We start from the raw sequence: 13718 nt of genomic DNA, 5'->3' as shown, positions 1-13718 counted from the left end.
CTGAGCAGAATCTGATACCTCATTACAGAACACGGAAAAACAGGACGGAAGAGATGTAAAGGCTCATTTTGTTACACGAAGTGACCTCTATATTGTGCTACAAGAGATGCGAGTGCACAAGATCACAGTGTAGTTATGGGTCTCAAAGCACGTCCTGATAAAGCGCTTAGTGTGTCTCCCAACACACTCTGCTCAGGCTACCCGAAGAAGAAAAAAAGAAAGCTGAAGTATTACTTTTTTTCCAAACAGTGGTCTATTAAGAATGTTCCAAGGCTTCCATTTGGCAGGTTACCAGCTGTACATAATTTTCTCATTCTTCCTCTCCCAAATAATCTTTTTTTTCCAAGAAGTAATCTTATTAATGAGTAGGAAAGGACATGCTTATAAAATAAAAAACCCCAAACCATACCAGCCCATCAGTCTTTAAAGCTTCCTGCAAAATGTTTTGCCTGAACATAGTATCAGCTTCCCTACTTCCTACCTACCAAGTGTTGCCATCTCAGCGTCTTGAACCCTTCTCAGCCTGGTAGATAACAGAACACTTCAAGCTGAAATGGGTATCGAAGAAGCCCCAGGCATCGTGAACGGTTACCAATACGAACAGTTAGCAATACCTCTCTCTCCTTTCGCAATATTGGAGAATCTTCAGCACTCAGACGAGGTGTTTGGACCACAACAAACAGAAGGAAAGATTAAGGCAATTCTCAACCTCTGTCTAACTGTGGAAATCAGAGAAACCTGTCCTGACCCCAGCTGGGACAAACTGTTGCCTTCAAACAGGAACACCATAACCAAAATCCGGAGCCTCAAGTCTCATTTTGTTAAATTGCTTGGCAAGACTGAAAAAACATCACAGTAAAGGATATTGTTCACTGACAGCTCAGCCAGATCTTGAGAGGAGATAGCCTTCACTTTACTAATCAGCCTCTTCCATTTCAAGAGGATGTCCTTCATTGTCCGGGCAGCAACTTGTACCCTTAAGGAAATAAGTGGGTTGTCTTTTGTCTTCCATCTTAGCACACTGCCAGGCATTTAAATGATGCAGGTTATCCGTAAAAAAGACTGGGAATCTCATCTACAGTAGCTGATGGCCACTTTTTGATTGATATGAACCATGGGCATTGCTGGTAACACGACACGATGTACAATTTGCAGAGAAGACTTGGTTTCTGTATAGAAGGTTATGATTGTATTTATTGAAGTCTCCACATCTGGTTACAGTCAGGTTGTATAACTGATTCCCCATCCTATATTTTACGATCTTACTGCTACGCAAGATATTGCTAGAATGAGACAGGTTGAACAAGATCTTTACCCAAACTTTCAACTGTTGAGGAGCACCTCTACAACACTGCCCCGCCTCCACCAGTGTTATACAAACCATACTCTCAAAGTCCTCCTCTCAGCACACCCACAGGCAGGAATCAATGCAGTGAGGGAACAGTTATTAAAATAGTGTTTGCAGGCAATAAGTTTACACTTACTACGAGTCACACACTGCTCTTGGTTTGATGTCTGAAGCCACCTGTGATACGAGCTACAAACTGACACCTCTGCAGGGTTCTGAGCTCAAGGCTGCAGAAAGCACTCGGGGAACGTAAACCAGAACTCCAGGCTGCACCATCCCTGCCACCCTTTCTGACCCTCATAAAGCCGGAAGGTTTCTAAAGCCACGCCAGAGCAAGCTTGAGAATGAAAGCTAGCCTATAGGTGCACGTACTGGACACCGTCCGCAGGGGTCAGCCAGGAGGCTACAACTGCCTGTATCAAACAGGTCTCACTGTAGTCAGAATAGGTTGTTTGACTGCAGATTTCTGAAGTGAGCAATTATGGCTAACAAAGAGCTGAAGCTCTCCTCGACTCCTTCTGAGCACCTTCTCTCTAACACACCATCAGGGACCCAGACCTCATGTTGGCACCCGGCCCTCTGAAATGACACTTCCCATAAACAGGGGCTCTCCTGTCATAGAACAGCTGCTCTCCTCCTCTCCCTCCCCAAACTAGGCTTTTTGGGAGTGTGGATTTCTCCACCACTCTGCTTAGGCCACAGAAAGCAAAAAGGGGGGAAATCTCAGGAAACCACAGCTTTAACCAGTACTTAGAAAAGCAAAAGCAACAATTTCTATGCCCTACAATTGTTGTGCAGTTACCGCACATTTCTTCAGGGCTGGTAAGAAATCTACCCCTTCCTCCCTGCTTTGGCCTTTTATACGTTTCTGTAAAGTAGGGAAAAGTGAGGTTGCCATTCTCAAAGTTATCCATTGCCTTCTGCTGTGAAGTCTGCCAAAGAAAAAGAGATGCTTTTCCACTTGGGTTTCAGCAATGCTGCTCCCCAGGGTGATGTCCTCTTCCTTTTGAGCTGATGATGCTTCAAGTGTTGCCCCATGAGGAAGGAAGAGATCAGTTACTGCTTAACTGATAGCCCATTACTCCAGTTACTGATGCAAGTTCTCTCATTATCTGCCTCCACCTACTCTTGGCACATTGCTTTTGTTCTAAGGAACTGCTAAATCTGCCACTTCAGAATATGCTGAGGGAAACGGGCCCTTCCAGCACTCAGCGCAAGAACACTGGTCTCTGCCAAGCTGGCAGCTCTGCAGTGTTCCAGATATACCTCTCCAGAAGCATCAATAACATATGCTTACTGAAAAGAGAACCTTTTCAGATCTACCTCACTGGAAATCCCACTGTATTTACAGTTTCAGAGTGGCTGATACAGTCAGCTTATATATCTGTAATCTCTAAGTGTTGAACAGGAATAGAAGGTGTGGTCCCTCCAGCATTCTGTGTTTGCCTTCTTTAAAGCACCGGGTCAGGCATCAAAACCGCACACCTAGCATCTCCCACAGAATTTCTTTAACAGAAAGTCTCCAGGACATTAGGCAGTCTTCCAGGAAGCAACAGAAAAAAAATGGGACAGGAATGTAGACTGGAGTATACAGTTAAAATATAAAAACTTTAAACCAATGCTCTGAAGAACAATGTTTATGGTCGTGGTGGGGTGGTTTAGGTGATTTTTTTTTTTTAATCTTGCAGAACACTACACAACAAGTGGAAGTTGCACTCCTTTCAAGAGAGACCCTTATAAAAGAGTTAAATTTTTGTTTTTTACATTTGAATACAAAGCAGCTTTCTACTTTCATATAATCAAGAAATGGAAAACAATTTTTATTAACATGTTTTACATTTACAATCTTTTATTAGCTAATCAACATCAACATGCAAAAATAAGCGCTAAATACAAACCTCTACAATATGGTTTTGTTTAAACTACAATGGTTTAATTCTTTTGAAAAGTCATAAGGATGTGTTCTGTAGTTGTTAAAATTGAACTATTAGTTTCAGTAATGAATACTATTTAGACCCTAAAATTATGTAATCATCCTGCAAGGCATCTTCAGAAACTTTGCCCAACACTTAAGAATACCAGCTCATTTTCATGTGAGTACATTCTCAAAGCAAGAAATAAGGCAGTAGCACTAATGATTTCATATTGAACCCTATGCACATAACTAATAACTTTAGAAGGACTTTAACACTATGGTAGACTGGAAAAAGAACATTTAAACAAGCATTAGATTTTGCCTGAAATGTTCTCAGTTCCTCTTGATACTTATGCAACCTCCTTAAAATATTTGGGTTTGGAAAAAGACTTCATACTCCTTCAAACCAGTCCCTAGTTGATCCTCCAGAGAAGCCAGTCTTGTGTCAAAGACATCAACATCTTCCCATGGAAATAAGTTACATAATTCATGTTCAGGATTACTTCACGAGAGGATCATAAAGAAGGCAAAGAGGAGCTTAGAGGAGAACATATTGGTAGTACTGAAATCTTTGATAACAAAAGGGTCTTGGACAATTGTGAAAAAGAGGGAAGAAAAATGGATTTAACTTCAAATCTGTTGTAACTTTTCCCCCAGTGCAAGTGTCCATCTTTAAAGAAAGTTATCCTTTAGAAGATGAAAGTACTTTTGAGAAGAGTCCAATTTTTGACCTTATGTTACAAAACCTTAACAATCAAAATTTGTTTTTGTTTTTATTCAAGTACAAACTTAAGTCATAATTCCTCTCTTTTTGTTTTTTTTAAAGAGTGTTTATTGTTGCTCATTGATCTTTGGTCGCAAGAAACAATAATGCCACCGACAGGTCTGATCCCCAAGGTGGCAGGTTTTGCTTCTTTGCCACACATTAAGGCCCCCCCCTTTACAGGGTCTGCCAATATACACTGTGTCAAAATTCCAGCGGCACTTCATCATGTGTTTTATGAACCTACATGATGTAGACTTTCTCAGCTTGTGAGAAGTTGAAGACTTCTTTGGTTCTTGGGCAAATTACTTTGTCATCTTGACGAATAGAAAGCAGAGACTGAAAAAGAGTGAAATCAAAAGATAATATTCACAATAGTAACTCAAAGTATTGTTTAACTGTTTAGTAAATAAACTTTGTTATAGTCTGAGGTCAAAATATCTTTGCCCACAAAAGTTACTCATTCTACATTATCGCTCTCCAGAGGGAAAGATTTCCAATGCCGTTTGATTTCATGTTATAAATTCATACATTCAATCAGACATTAGCTTCTTTAAAGACCAATTAAATCACATACAGTCCTTTAAAAATTACTGCAAGAAGTTACTTTTCTTCTGTTACTATAGGAGATAATTCTAACTTTCCGACTGAGTTTATAAGCTCTTATTTTGCTATAGAAAGTTATGATAACCACTGCTCTTTTAGACTTCCGTAAGTCATTGATTTCAACACTCACATTGTATCCATAGACATATCCATTTGGTAACATCATAGGAGGATTATTTTCGTTCATTACATCCCCCGAAATCTTGCAGACTAGTCGGGAGTTGGCACAGTGTGCCATAGGCAGAGGCTGAGCCAGCTTGTTCAGGGATTTGCTACACACAGGGCAGTCTGGGTTTTTTGAGCTCCCATCCTCTTTATAACACTGTCTGTTTAACAGAAAGTTAAGGAACAACCACCACAGAATGCAACAACAATTAGTTAATGACATCCATTAGAAAAAAGATGGTAAACTGTGCAAACACAGCCTAGGTTATAGAATGTACAGGACCATTTAATTCAAATTTAATCTGTACATATTAAGAATCAAGTGCTTGCTTTGTTTCAAGGAACAAGAGTGAGCAACAAGTATCTGGCACCCTCTACAGGTAAGGTTTCTGCTGTAGAACGCTTTAGTAGCACCAGTCCTTCTCTAACACACCATAGTGTGCGGCAAATCCAACTCAGTTTCAAAAGATGCAGGATATATTTGAATATTCACATAAAAACAGACAGGGTAAATTTGTCTGTAAGTGCTTAAAAAAAAATAATTCTGACCCAGCTTACTAACTTTTGCAGATATATTCACTAACTTAAGTCACATGGAAAGATAGCCTAGTACGCAAACACAGTGTAGATTTCACCTTAAAATTTTGCTTTGGGCTTGCCTTTTTTTTTTCTCCAAGTCATAATGCCATTTATTATAATATCCCCTTAATTTAATAGAGACACCAATTCATACTCCATTTAAACAACTCATGAGCAAAACTAGTTGTGTCACATTTCCTCTTTCAGCTCTCGGAAAAGCATCCACAGAATGAAAAAACCCACAATGCTTTTTTGCACTCGACAGTAGTATCTGCATTAAAGGATACGGTGTTTTTATAGCTGAAAGGCCTGCCTGGAGTGTTATAGTAAAAACAGAATTGTTTCCCAGCTGATGTAGTCTGTAGTTATCATATCTAAACTGTTGGATCAGCATTCTCCATCGAGCAGGGTCCAAGAGATCCTGTTAAAAAACAACAAAACTATAAGTTGTTTTCAATCTAATTGTCCCGGAGGGGAAAAGCCTGGGAGTAGTAAATTGTGCAAAATGCACTAGACTGAATCCATCACAAAATAAAAGCATACATGCTAATGCACAGTATGAATGTACTTGTTTAGAAAGTACCTTTTAACATTACTTTATTAGAAATATGATTTAAATCAAGTATTACTTAAAATAGTTGGCATAACAATATTCAATCTCCCTCTGTCATCTACCAAAAGTTCTAATTAAGATATGTAAACGCTGGTAAGGCTATTTCTTGCATTTTGTTTTCTAGAATGCTGGCCTACTTATGAAGCAACATTAGTATTGGGGAATGTTTGCTCTATAGCCTCTGAACCATTAACATCGAGAAGTCAGAAGTGTTTTTTTACCTCATGTCAGGCCAATTCTGCTGCTACCTCTTTGTAATACATAATGTTTACAGAATTTCATACCAGTTCTGAGGAGAAAAGAGGTTTTAATTTGAAGAGCTGCCACAACTGCAGGTTAGAGAAAGCTTAGCTAAGCTATGCATTTAAGGACAAAATTCTTTACTATATATTGTAATGCTGTGGGTTATCTAAAAAAATGGAACAGTAGTTAAAAGTAGGGATGTTTTTTTCATGGAAGCAAGAACTAAACCCACAGGTCAAGGACATATTGAATCCTAAAAGCAATGCTGTGAGAGTCATGTAAGAAGTGAAGACCCTTTGAAAATATACTTCTTGTGTTATATATACAGGCAAAAACCACCTAATCCTTTCTTCTTCTAGCACCCGTTCTCCTTTGTATCCATAACCTGCATTTTGGTCATGAGAAGTGACAATGTTTGTTTATCTTAGAAATAAGTTCATGTTATCAACTGTGCATGCTACACTTTTGAGGCAACTAGGAGAAACAATAATATATTTTAGTATGTTTAGTTCATAAAACAGGCTTTTACAGAAAATCAAAGACTAGTGACGGACAATAAACTGAGTAGCAGCAACAAATTCAAAACATGTTATACCAAAATTACTAGGCAGTGATTTTACCATAATGTAGACACTAGTCTTTATGCTTTGCTCTGTACCACCATGGCCCACTCTACCTCTCCTCAGTTCCCTGTTCATTCAAGTAGAGACACTGGAGGAGGAGGGACTCCAGCATTACCTTTTGTTGTAGCCTGTACCCTGGAATTCCCCCACCTCAGGAAGATCAGACTGGCCTGAGAACTTTTATCCAAGAGCACTGTTTCTGCCACTAGACTGCATGTCTGTTTGTTCTATCACCTGCCCCATTTAAGGCCAGAACGTTCCCGGAGTTCCAGGATGAAGCTTTTGTTCTGACCTTAAGGCAATTCTTGAGAAGAGGTAACAGACAGAGCCTACAATAGATCCATAATAAAGAGATAAAGTACTACTAATGATTAAGAAAAGCTTAGTATTAAGGGCCTAGGTGATGGGACACAAAAGTAGCAGCTTACTACATGTCCAGTTGGAATAATTCCAGCCACAGCTACACAAGCTTGTTCAAAGGATATCAAAAGAAAATAGCTTGTTTTGCCACAACATTAAATATGTTTTCCTTGAGGTCCTGAAAGATAGGACAGCAAGCTGGAGAAAGTTGTATTCGTTGGTTATGGAAGATGCTTCTTCCCTTGGATTAATAAAAATCAGTTGATTAGAGATATTAAGATCTGACAAACTTTCTCACAGATTTAAAAGTAATTTTACTTAAAGACATTTTAAGAAGCCATTTATGGACAGAACTCCTAGTCAACATGTTAAAGGTATCTCCAAACAAGCATGCACTCCATGATTCTGTTTATCTAGGTAATTATTAGAGGATGCAAAACACAGCTTCCATAAAGTAGAATGTTTTAAGTCAAATCCATAAAAAGTAGTAGGGAATTTGTTCCAATTGCACAGTTGTACGTGAAACAATACTAGCTTTTCTCCTTGCTCTCCCTCATTGAAACATTCTGTCCAAACTAGCCCTTAGAACAAAATACAGGATATTTATTTCCTGCCTATTTCTTTCTAACTACTAAAACAATGACAAGCTCTGTCTTACACCCAGTCTCCTAACACATCTATCATTTATGCTCGTAACTCACATCAAATGTAGAATCCAAAATACCAGGATCCTTCTAGGACTCCAGGATTAGCAAAGAAATTCACATTAATTCTGTGGGTTGTTGGTTTGGGGTTTTTTTTTTGTTTGTTTTTGTTAAACTGTTGATTTCATCATCAAGTCTTCAAAAAACATGTTCATACTGGCATTGCCACGTATTGGCTTGGCATTTCACAGGATTCTTGTCTTGCTTTGCCAGCTCAACTCGTCTACCTTCTGCTTCCAATGCCAAGTTAAAAAAAGTGAATTAGCACATGACCACAGAACAAATTCAAAATGTGTAGAAACAGTAACTACCTGTGAATTTTGCTTGATTGAAATTTAGGTGTAGATATTACCACTACATTGTATAATCCAAATAAACGAACACTTACTTTTAAGCATCAAAAATACTGCTTTCAGATCATTCAAATCATCTTGCCTTTCTTCATCCCAACCACCACAAGAACAGTAGTTTGAGAAGCAGAATTAAGAACTGCTGCTAGTCTATTAAGGCCACAGCCTAGTACGCTGAACAAAACTCTCCTGTTTTTCTTTGTACTTCCCCATCTTCTGTCTCTTGCTGTATATTTGCATATCATGCTTCCAGTCCCACAGATCTTTAAGTGCTGGGTTGGTAGTAAGCCTAGCTCAGTGGGAATCTGTCCATTACTATTAAGATCCAACTGCAACAATACAAATACTACTTGGATTAATCTACAGGCAAGGGCTGGTTATTAAAATTAAGGACTATTATAAAGGTGGATTTTAGAAAGTAAAATTAGAACAACATTTAGTCTTCAGATTACCAATGCTTTTTCCTGTAAGGAAAAAGAACTGCAACATGTATTTTATTATTCTGCTGTACCACTGAATTTCAAACATAATGTTACCTTATAGGGGGAGATATGAGTGTCTGAAGGAAAGGCCAACATTCCCATCACTTGTCGAACCTCATCCAGCTGGCTTCCCTCAGCCTGACTGAAATGCTTTCTTGCATGTCTGAAATACAGAATTTATAGCTTTATTAGATAGCCTTGTTTCTAAATCAACTAGATTTACATAATTATGTAAAATTTCAGAGAAAAACTCTAGATTCTGCTCTCAATACATGAACTCCAAAAGGTGATGCATTTAAAGGGCTTGAAAAAATACATCCTGCAAATGTGAATGCAAGAATGACTTAAGAATTAGCATTTACACTGTAATTTCTTAGAAATCAGAATTTCTTACTGTAGCATGAAGTCTTACCTCACCTACAGCTAGAATGACAGATCCATGATTATGAGAAGAAATGTCTCTGCTTATGCAAGCTCAATGTATCACGCTTACTCCTTTGGCATACACTCTCAAGTGAGATAAATGCAGTCTGATAATCAGCTATTCCAAACCATTAAACATCAAGAGCATTCAAATATCTACTTTGTTTATACTGACATTTGAGAGAACATTTACTTTTGAATAGATGATTTTTTTGTATAGGCTAGAAGGCAATATGACTTTCTGTGCAGACTACAAGAAATTGCAGGGTAATGTAGTAGAAAGCACCTTGTTAAGAGCAAATTTTTTTGTCAGGGAAATAAAAAATTAAATAGAACTTCAGTACAAGTTTTTGTACTTGTAACACATGCTGATTATAAGAGATACACGCAAAGCTGAAAACCTGGATATTTGAAAGAAGTGACAGAATTACCAGAAATGCATTTAAAGCAAAAATAAAAGCTTTAATATTTTTCAGGAAATTAATACTAAGAAACCAGAGAATTATTATCAGATTATAAGGATAGTCAACTACTTTAAAACACTGTATGAAAGCCTCCCCTATCTAGTCTTCCCAAGGTGATAAATTTTCAAGTTGGAGTTTAAGTGTGCAGGAAACCCCTCCAGCCTTTATGCCGCATGACCAGTTCAGCATTTCTGCTAAAAGCTCCTGTTTCCAGTGGTGCACAGATGTTCCATAGTAGACTAAGTACAGAATCAGCACGCTATTAAATTTCTAGCATTGTGTAAGTGTAGAAAAGTCTTCTCTATGCCTTATTTTCTCCACAGTTTGTATTATGGGGAAGATACCAAGTCATCTCTGAAGTACTCTAAGTGTTTCCTCTTTTTAACTTTTAAAAAGTCTTGTTAAAATCTGTTTGAAGTTACAAATTACTTTTAGGAATATACAGTATTTTCCAATTGCCCATTTCATGGGTTGAACTGAAAAAAAAATAATCTAGATAAGTATTTTTTTTTTCCAATTCTGTGTTCCACTAACTACACTTAGGTCATCAATACCATGAGAACAGTCTCTTTAGCAGTGTTTCCGTACTCCTACTTCCTCTCCCACCCAAACCAGGAAGCAATGGAAGTTTTGTAGGACAGACTGTTTCCACCCAACTTCCTATTTTGGGTGAGCAATTCAGGAATGTAAATATTGTTCTCCAGGTGATTACTGTTATGAGAGCAGAAGTACAAAACCCATGGCTTGAGAGAAGAGACTAGGCAGCCTGGACAAACTGGAAGAAAGCTAAAAAAAAGTACTAGTGCAGAGCTGCAGATGAAAGCAATAGCTATTTAAAAGAAAGCTTAGGCAAAGCAAAACATTCAGACCTACCAGTTAAGCTAAATTACTGTGTGTGCATGCATGAGGGAGAAAAAAGAAATAATCTTAAAAGAACTGATCACTGTGCACTTGTGTTCTGTGATGGCAAAACAGAAGTGGTACTTCAGTTTTGCACCAGCCTCATTAGTATCATGGTCCTACTCCCCATCAGGCCTTGATAATTTGCTCTCACAGACAGCATTTCAACAATACATTCCCCTTGCTTATAGGAAGGCCCTGAGCTGCAACAGGCAAATACCGGCCACACTTACTGTACGTGTTCAAGAAGAGCTAGAATTAACACTGTTTTGTGTATGCGTGATACATAATCACTATGTGTGTGCTAGCCATTCAAAGGAGAAGGGCTCAGCAATCCAACACTTCCATCCTTTGCAAAGTACTGAACATGTTGGAATGTGGTGGCCATTTTGGGTTCAAGAGAGAACCTAATTCCTTCTGGCAAGTGACCTTCTGTTAGTCTTCATCTCCCGACTTTCCCTTCTGCCTGTGCCCCTTAAGAAAACAAGGAAGTTTTCCCACAAAGCCTGCCATGCTAATGTCTGAACTTCATCCTCTGAGTGCCAACACTGAAAATTAAAATTAAGGAAGATATCCTTTAAAAGAGAAGCAAGTTTGTTCACTCATAGCACTTTAAAGTCTTTTTTAGATTGGGAAGCAAGAAACAGTACTATGCAAGTACTCATGAACACACAACATTTAAATAACACCTTATTTGCCCTCCTGCCATTATTGACCCCTTCCCTTTTAATTCAGCTATTTCCATCTCCTTGTGCAAACATTAAGCTCTTGGAGGTAGATATGAACCTTACAATGCTTACTTACAATGTTTCTACCACCATTAGTACACACTAGTCAGTATAGCTAAGGCAGGGGGCTAAATTTTTTTTTAAATTATTTTTTTAAATCATGACCAGTGGACCATCACCGAAACCACTAACTAAATTCTTATGACAGATCAAAGTAATAGGTAGAAAATGTAGTTTTTCAAATCCCAGAACAATTCTGTAAACTCTGTGGGGACAAAGTCCATCATCTTTTGTTTGAAATAGCTGTTCCTCTAGCCCGCACAGGCACATCAGATATATTGTACTTGACAAATCCAAGAATGAAAGGATATTTATGAAGACTTGAAGATTTACAGTTTACTGTCTACTAAGGGGACATTAAGTTGTTAAAAGAGTATATAAGCTATACAGTGTGTATGTGTATATCTACATATGCCTGAATACAAGAAGGAACATACTTATCAGGAAGTAGCAATAACTGAACACAAGCATAGTGTTATCAAGAAAGGACTTGTTCCTTCTGCTCAGTCTTTCTGACTGATGCCTGAATGCCTTTATCTTAGAGACCATTGTGACTACTAGCAAAATTTATACTCAAAGTGCTCAAAAGCTTTGTTATTATTTTTATACACCTGTTCAACCCCACCCCACCTCATAATAAAAATAAAGGAACAAACTGTGTTTATTCACCCTTGTAGGAGAGAAGTTTGCTAAAATGAATAGACTGTGGCCACTTTCTTCTAACTCTGCACGTCATCAGCTATTTTTATTTACTCCTTTTGTCCTTTATATCCCAAGAACAAGAAGGGCACAGGGTGTTTTGTTAAGCTTTTAACTAAGAACTCTGTGTATCTCTAGCATCTTGTAAGAGCAAAGTAGCAGAAAGCTGTCAGATTTCCGAGAAGGAAATTAGTGAGAGCCCCGAAAGTGTGAAATTAGTGTCATCAGTCATTCATTGTCACTGTAATAGGTATGAGCTTTACAAAAAAAACCCCAAACCCTAAAGAGACTGTGGGAGTTAAAGGCTGATGATATCGGGGAAAAAAACTTTGTGATGTACTTAAGCTTAAGAGATTTACTCTTTGTATTCAAGAAATAGTTTTTGTACATTCTTGAAACTTGCACTTTCAAGACTGCTCTGATAAGCTACCTTAGAGGAAGGTCCATTTGTCCTCATACTCTAAAAAGCTACAGACATTCAAACACTTCTTTAATAAGATGTATAATTTTAAAGCTCACATCAATTTTAACCTAAAAGCAGTATGTCACTTTAGAGGTTCTCAGCAGGCAGTAAGCAAAGCTTTCAAACTTATTTAAACACCAGCTGCGTTTCAACAAAATGTAAGTTCGCCGAGTTCCACTCATACAGGAAACTACTTGGTAAACAGCCTCTTTCTCTGCTTTCTAATGGATGCCTGACCTATTTATTGCACCACGGACACAATACTGAAAGAATCCTGCTGCAGGCACTTAACAGAAGCAAGCTAATAAAAACACAAGTTGCTTCTAGCAAACCGTTGCAATGAGATTTATGCTACACCTTCCCAAAATATATTCCCTTATTCATTACATGTCTATTTTGAAGCAAAGTAGAATGAAATGGTAGAAACTAACATTTTAAAGCCACATTATTTAAGGAAAGCATTGAGGCATTGAACTCTGAACGTACAAAATTATCAAAATTCACCCTGTTAAAACAAAAAAAAAAGAGTGAATTAAGATATAGAAGGACTTATGTAACTCCTTTTCATTTTACAAGACATTATGAAGTTAAAGCAGCATTGTTATCACTGGCAAGTTATAATTGCTGAGTATAAAATGTATGTCAATGCTGAATTTCAATAGGTATATGGAATATACATGCTTCACCCCTAACAACATTCAATATGGATGCCTATTTGCAATGTAGATAGGAGCTGTAAATTTTAAACCTCAGAGGCTATGATAGTACAAGTTATTCCACACCAAGAGTACTGGGTCCTCTTGAGGGTTGACAACTTGCAAATTTTACCAGTTCTGATGTGGAAAAGGGATCAGAGGGAAACAAATATCTAGTAACAACAATAAAATACAGAATGACCTTATCTCCTTATTTCAGCCCTCTGGTTTCCAAGCTACATAAGGAAGCTGTAGCTCAAAGAAAGTAGTTTTTAAAGCATGGACTACTCATTGTTAAGATGCATGACTGCACATTTGGCAAAGAAGCAAACTTAGCAGAGAATAAAGCTAAAGGCACAGTATTCAGGGGATATAAAGAGCACCATGGGCTTCAGAAGACAGATAATGTAGTTGAGTGTCTTTCACACTTTTCATACATACCTGACAATTCCTTAGGATTTGAGAACTCTATCAAAGGCTAAGTACACATATCTAAATGCTAGCATGCAGGGTTGGGTTTTTTTTTTTAATTATT

The 13718-nt window shown here is 37.9% G+C and overlaps 1 protein-coding gene across 5 annotated transcripts in view; it reads right to left on the bottom strand.

Annotated features, from left to right (window-relative positions):
• Positions 1–4071: 4071 nt before the first annotated feature.
• Positions 4072–13718, bottom strand: part of MAEA (macrophage erythroblast attacher, E3 ubiquitin ligase) — a 51942-nt gene continuing 42295 nt past the window's right edge. For all 5 annotated transcript variants that reach the window (XM_075499574.1, XM_075499578.1, XM_075499573.1 and 2 more), the window contains 4 exons: positions 8806–8914; positions 5664–5797; positions 4763–4958; positions 4072–4365 (listed from right to left, as the gene is read on the bottom strand). In XM_075499574.1, coding sequence (XP_075355689.1) covers positions 4270–4365; positions 4763–4958; positions 5664–5797; positions 8806–8914 — 535 coding nt within the window. In that variant the 3' untranslated portion in view covers positions 4072–4269. The remainder of the gene's footprint in view (positions 4366–4762; positions 4959–5663; positions 5798–8805; positions 8915–13718) is intronic.

This window comes from Mycteria americana, chromosome 4 (genome assembly GCF_035582795.1).
Source record: "Mycteria americana isolate JAX WOST 10 ecotype Jacksonville Zoo and Gardens chromosome 4, USCA_MyAme_1.0, whole genome shotgun sequence".
NCBI lineage: Eukaryota > Metazoa > Chordata > Aves > Ciconiiformes > Ciconiidae > Mycteria > Mycteria americana.
The sequence above is the reverse complement of the archived record's forward strand: the minus strand, read 5'-3'. Positions and strand labels throughout refer to the sequence as shown.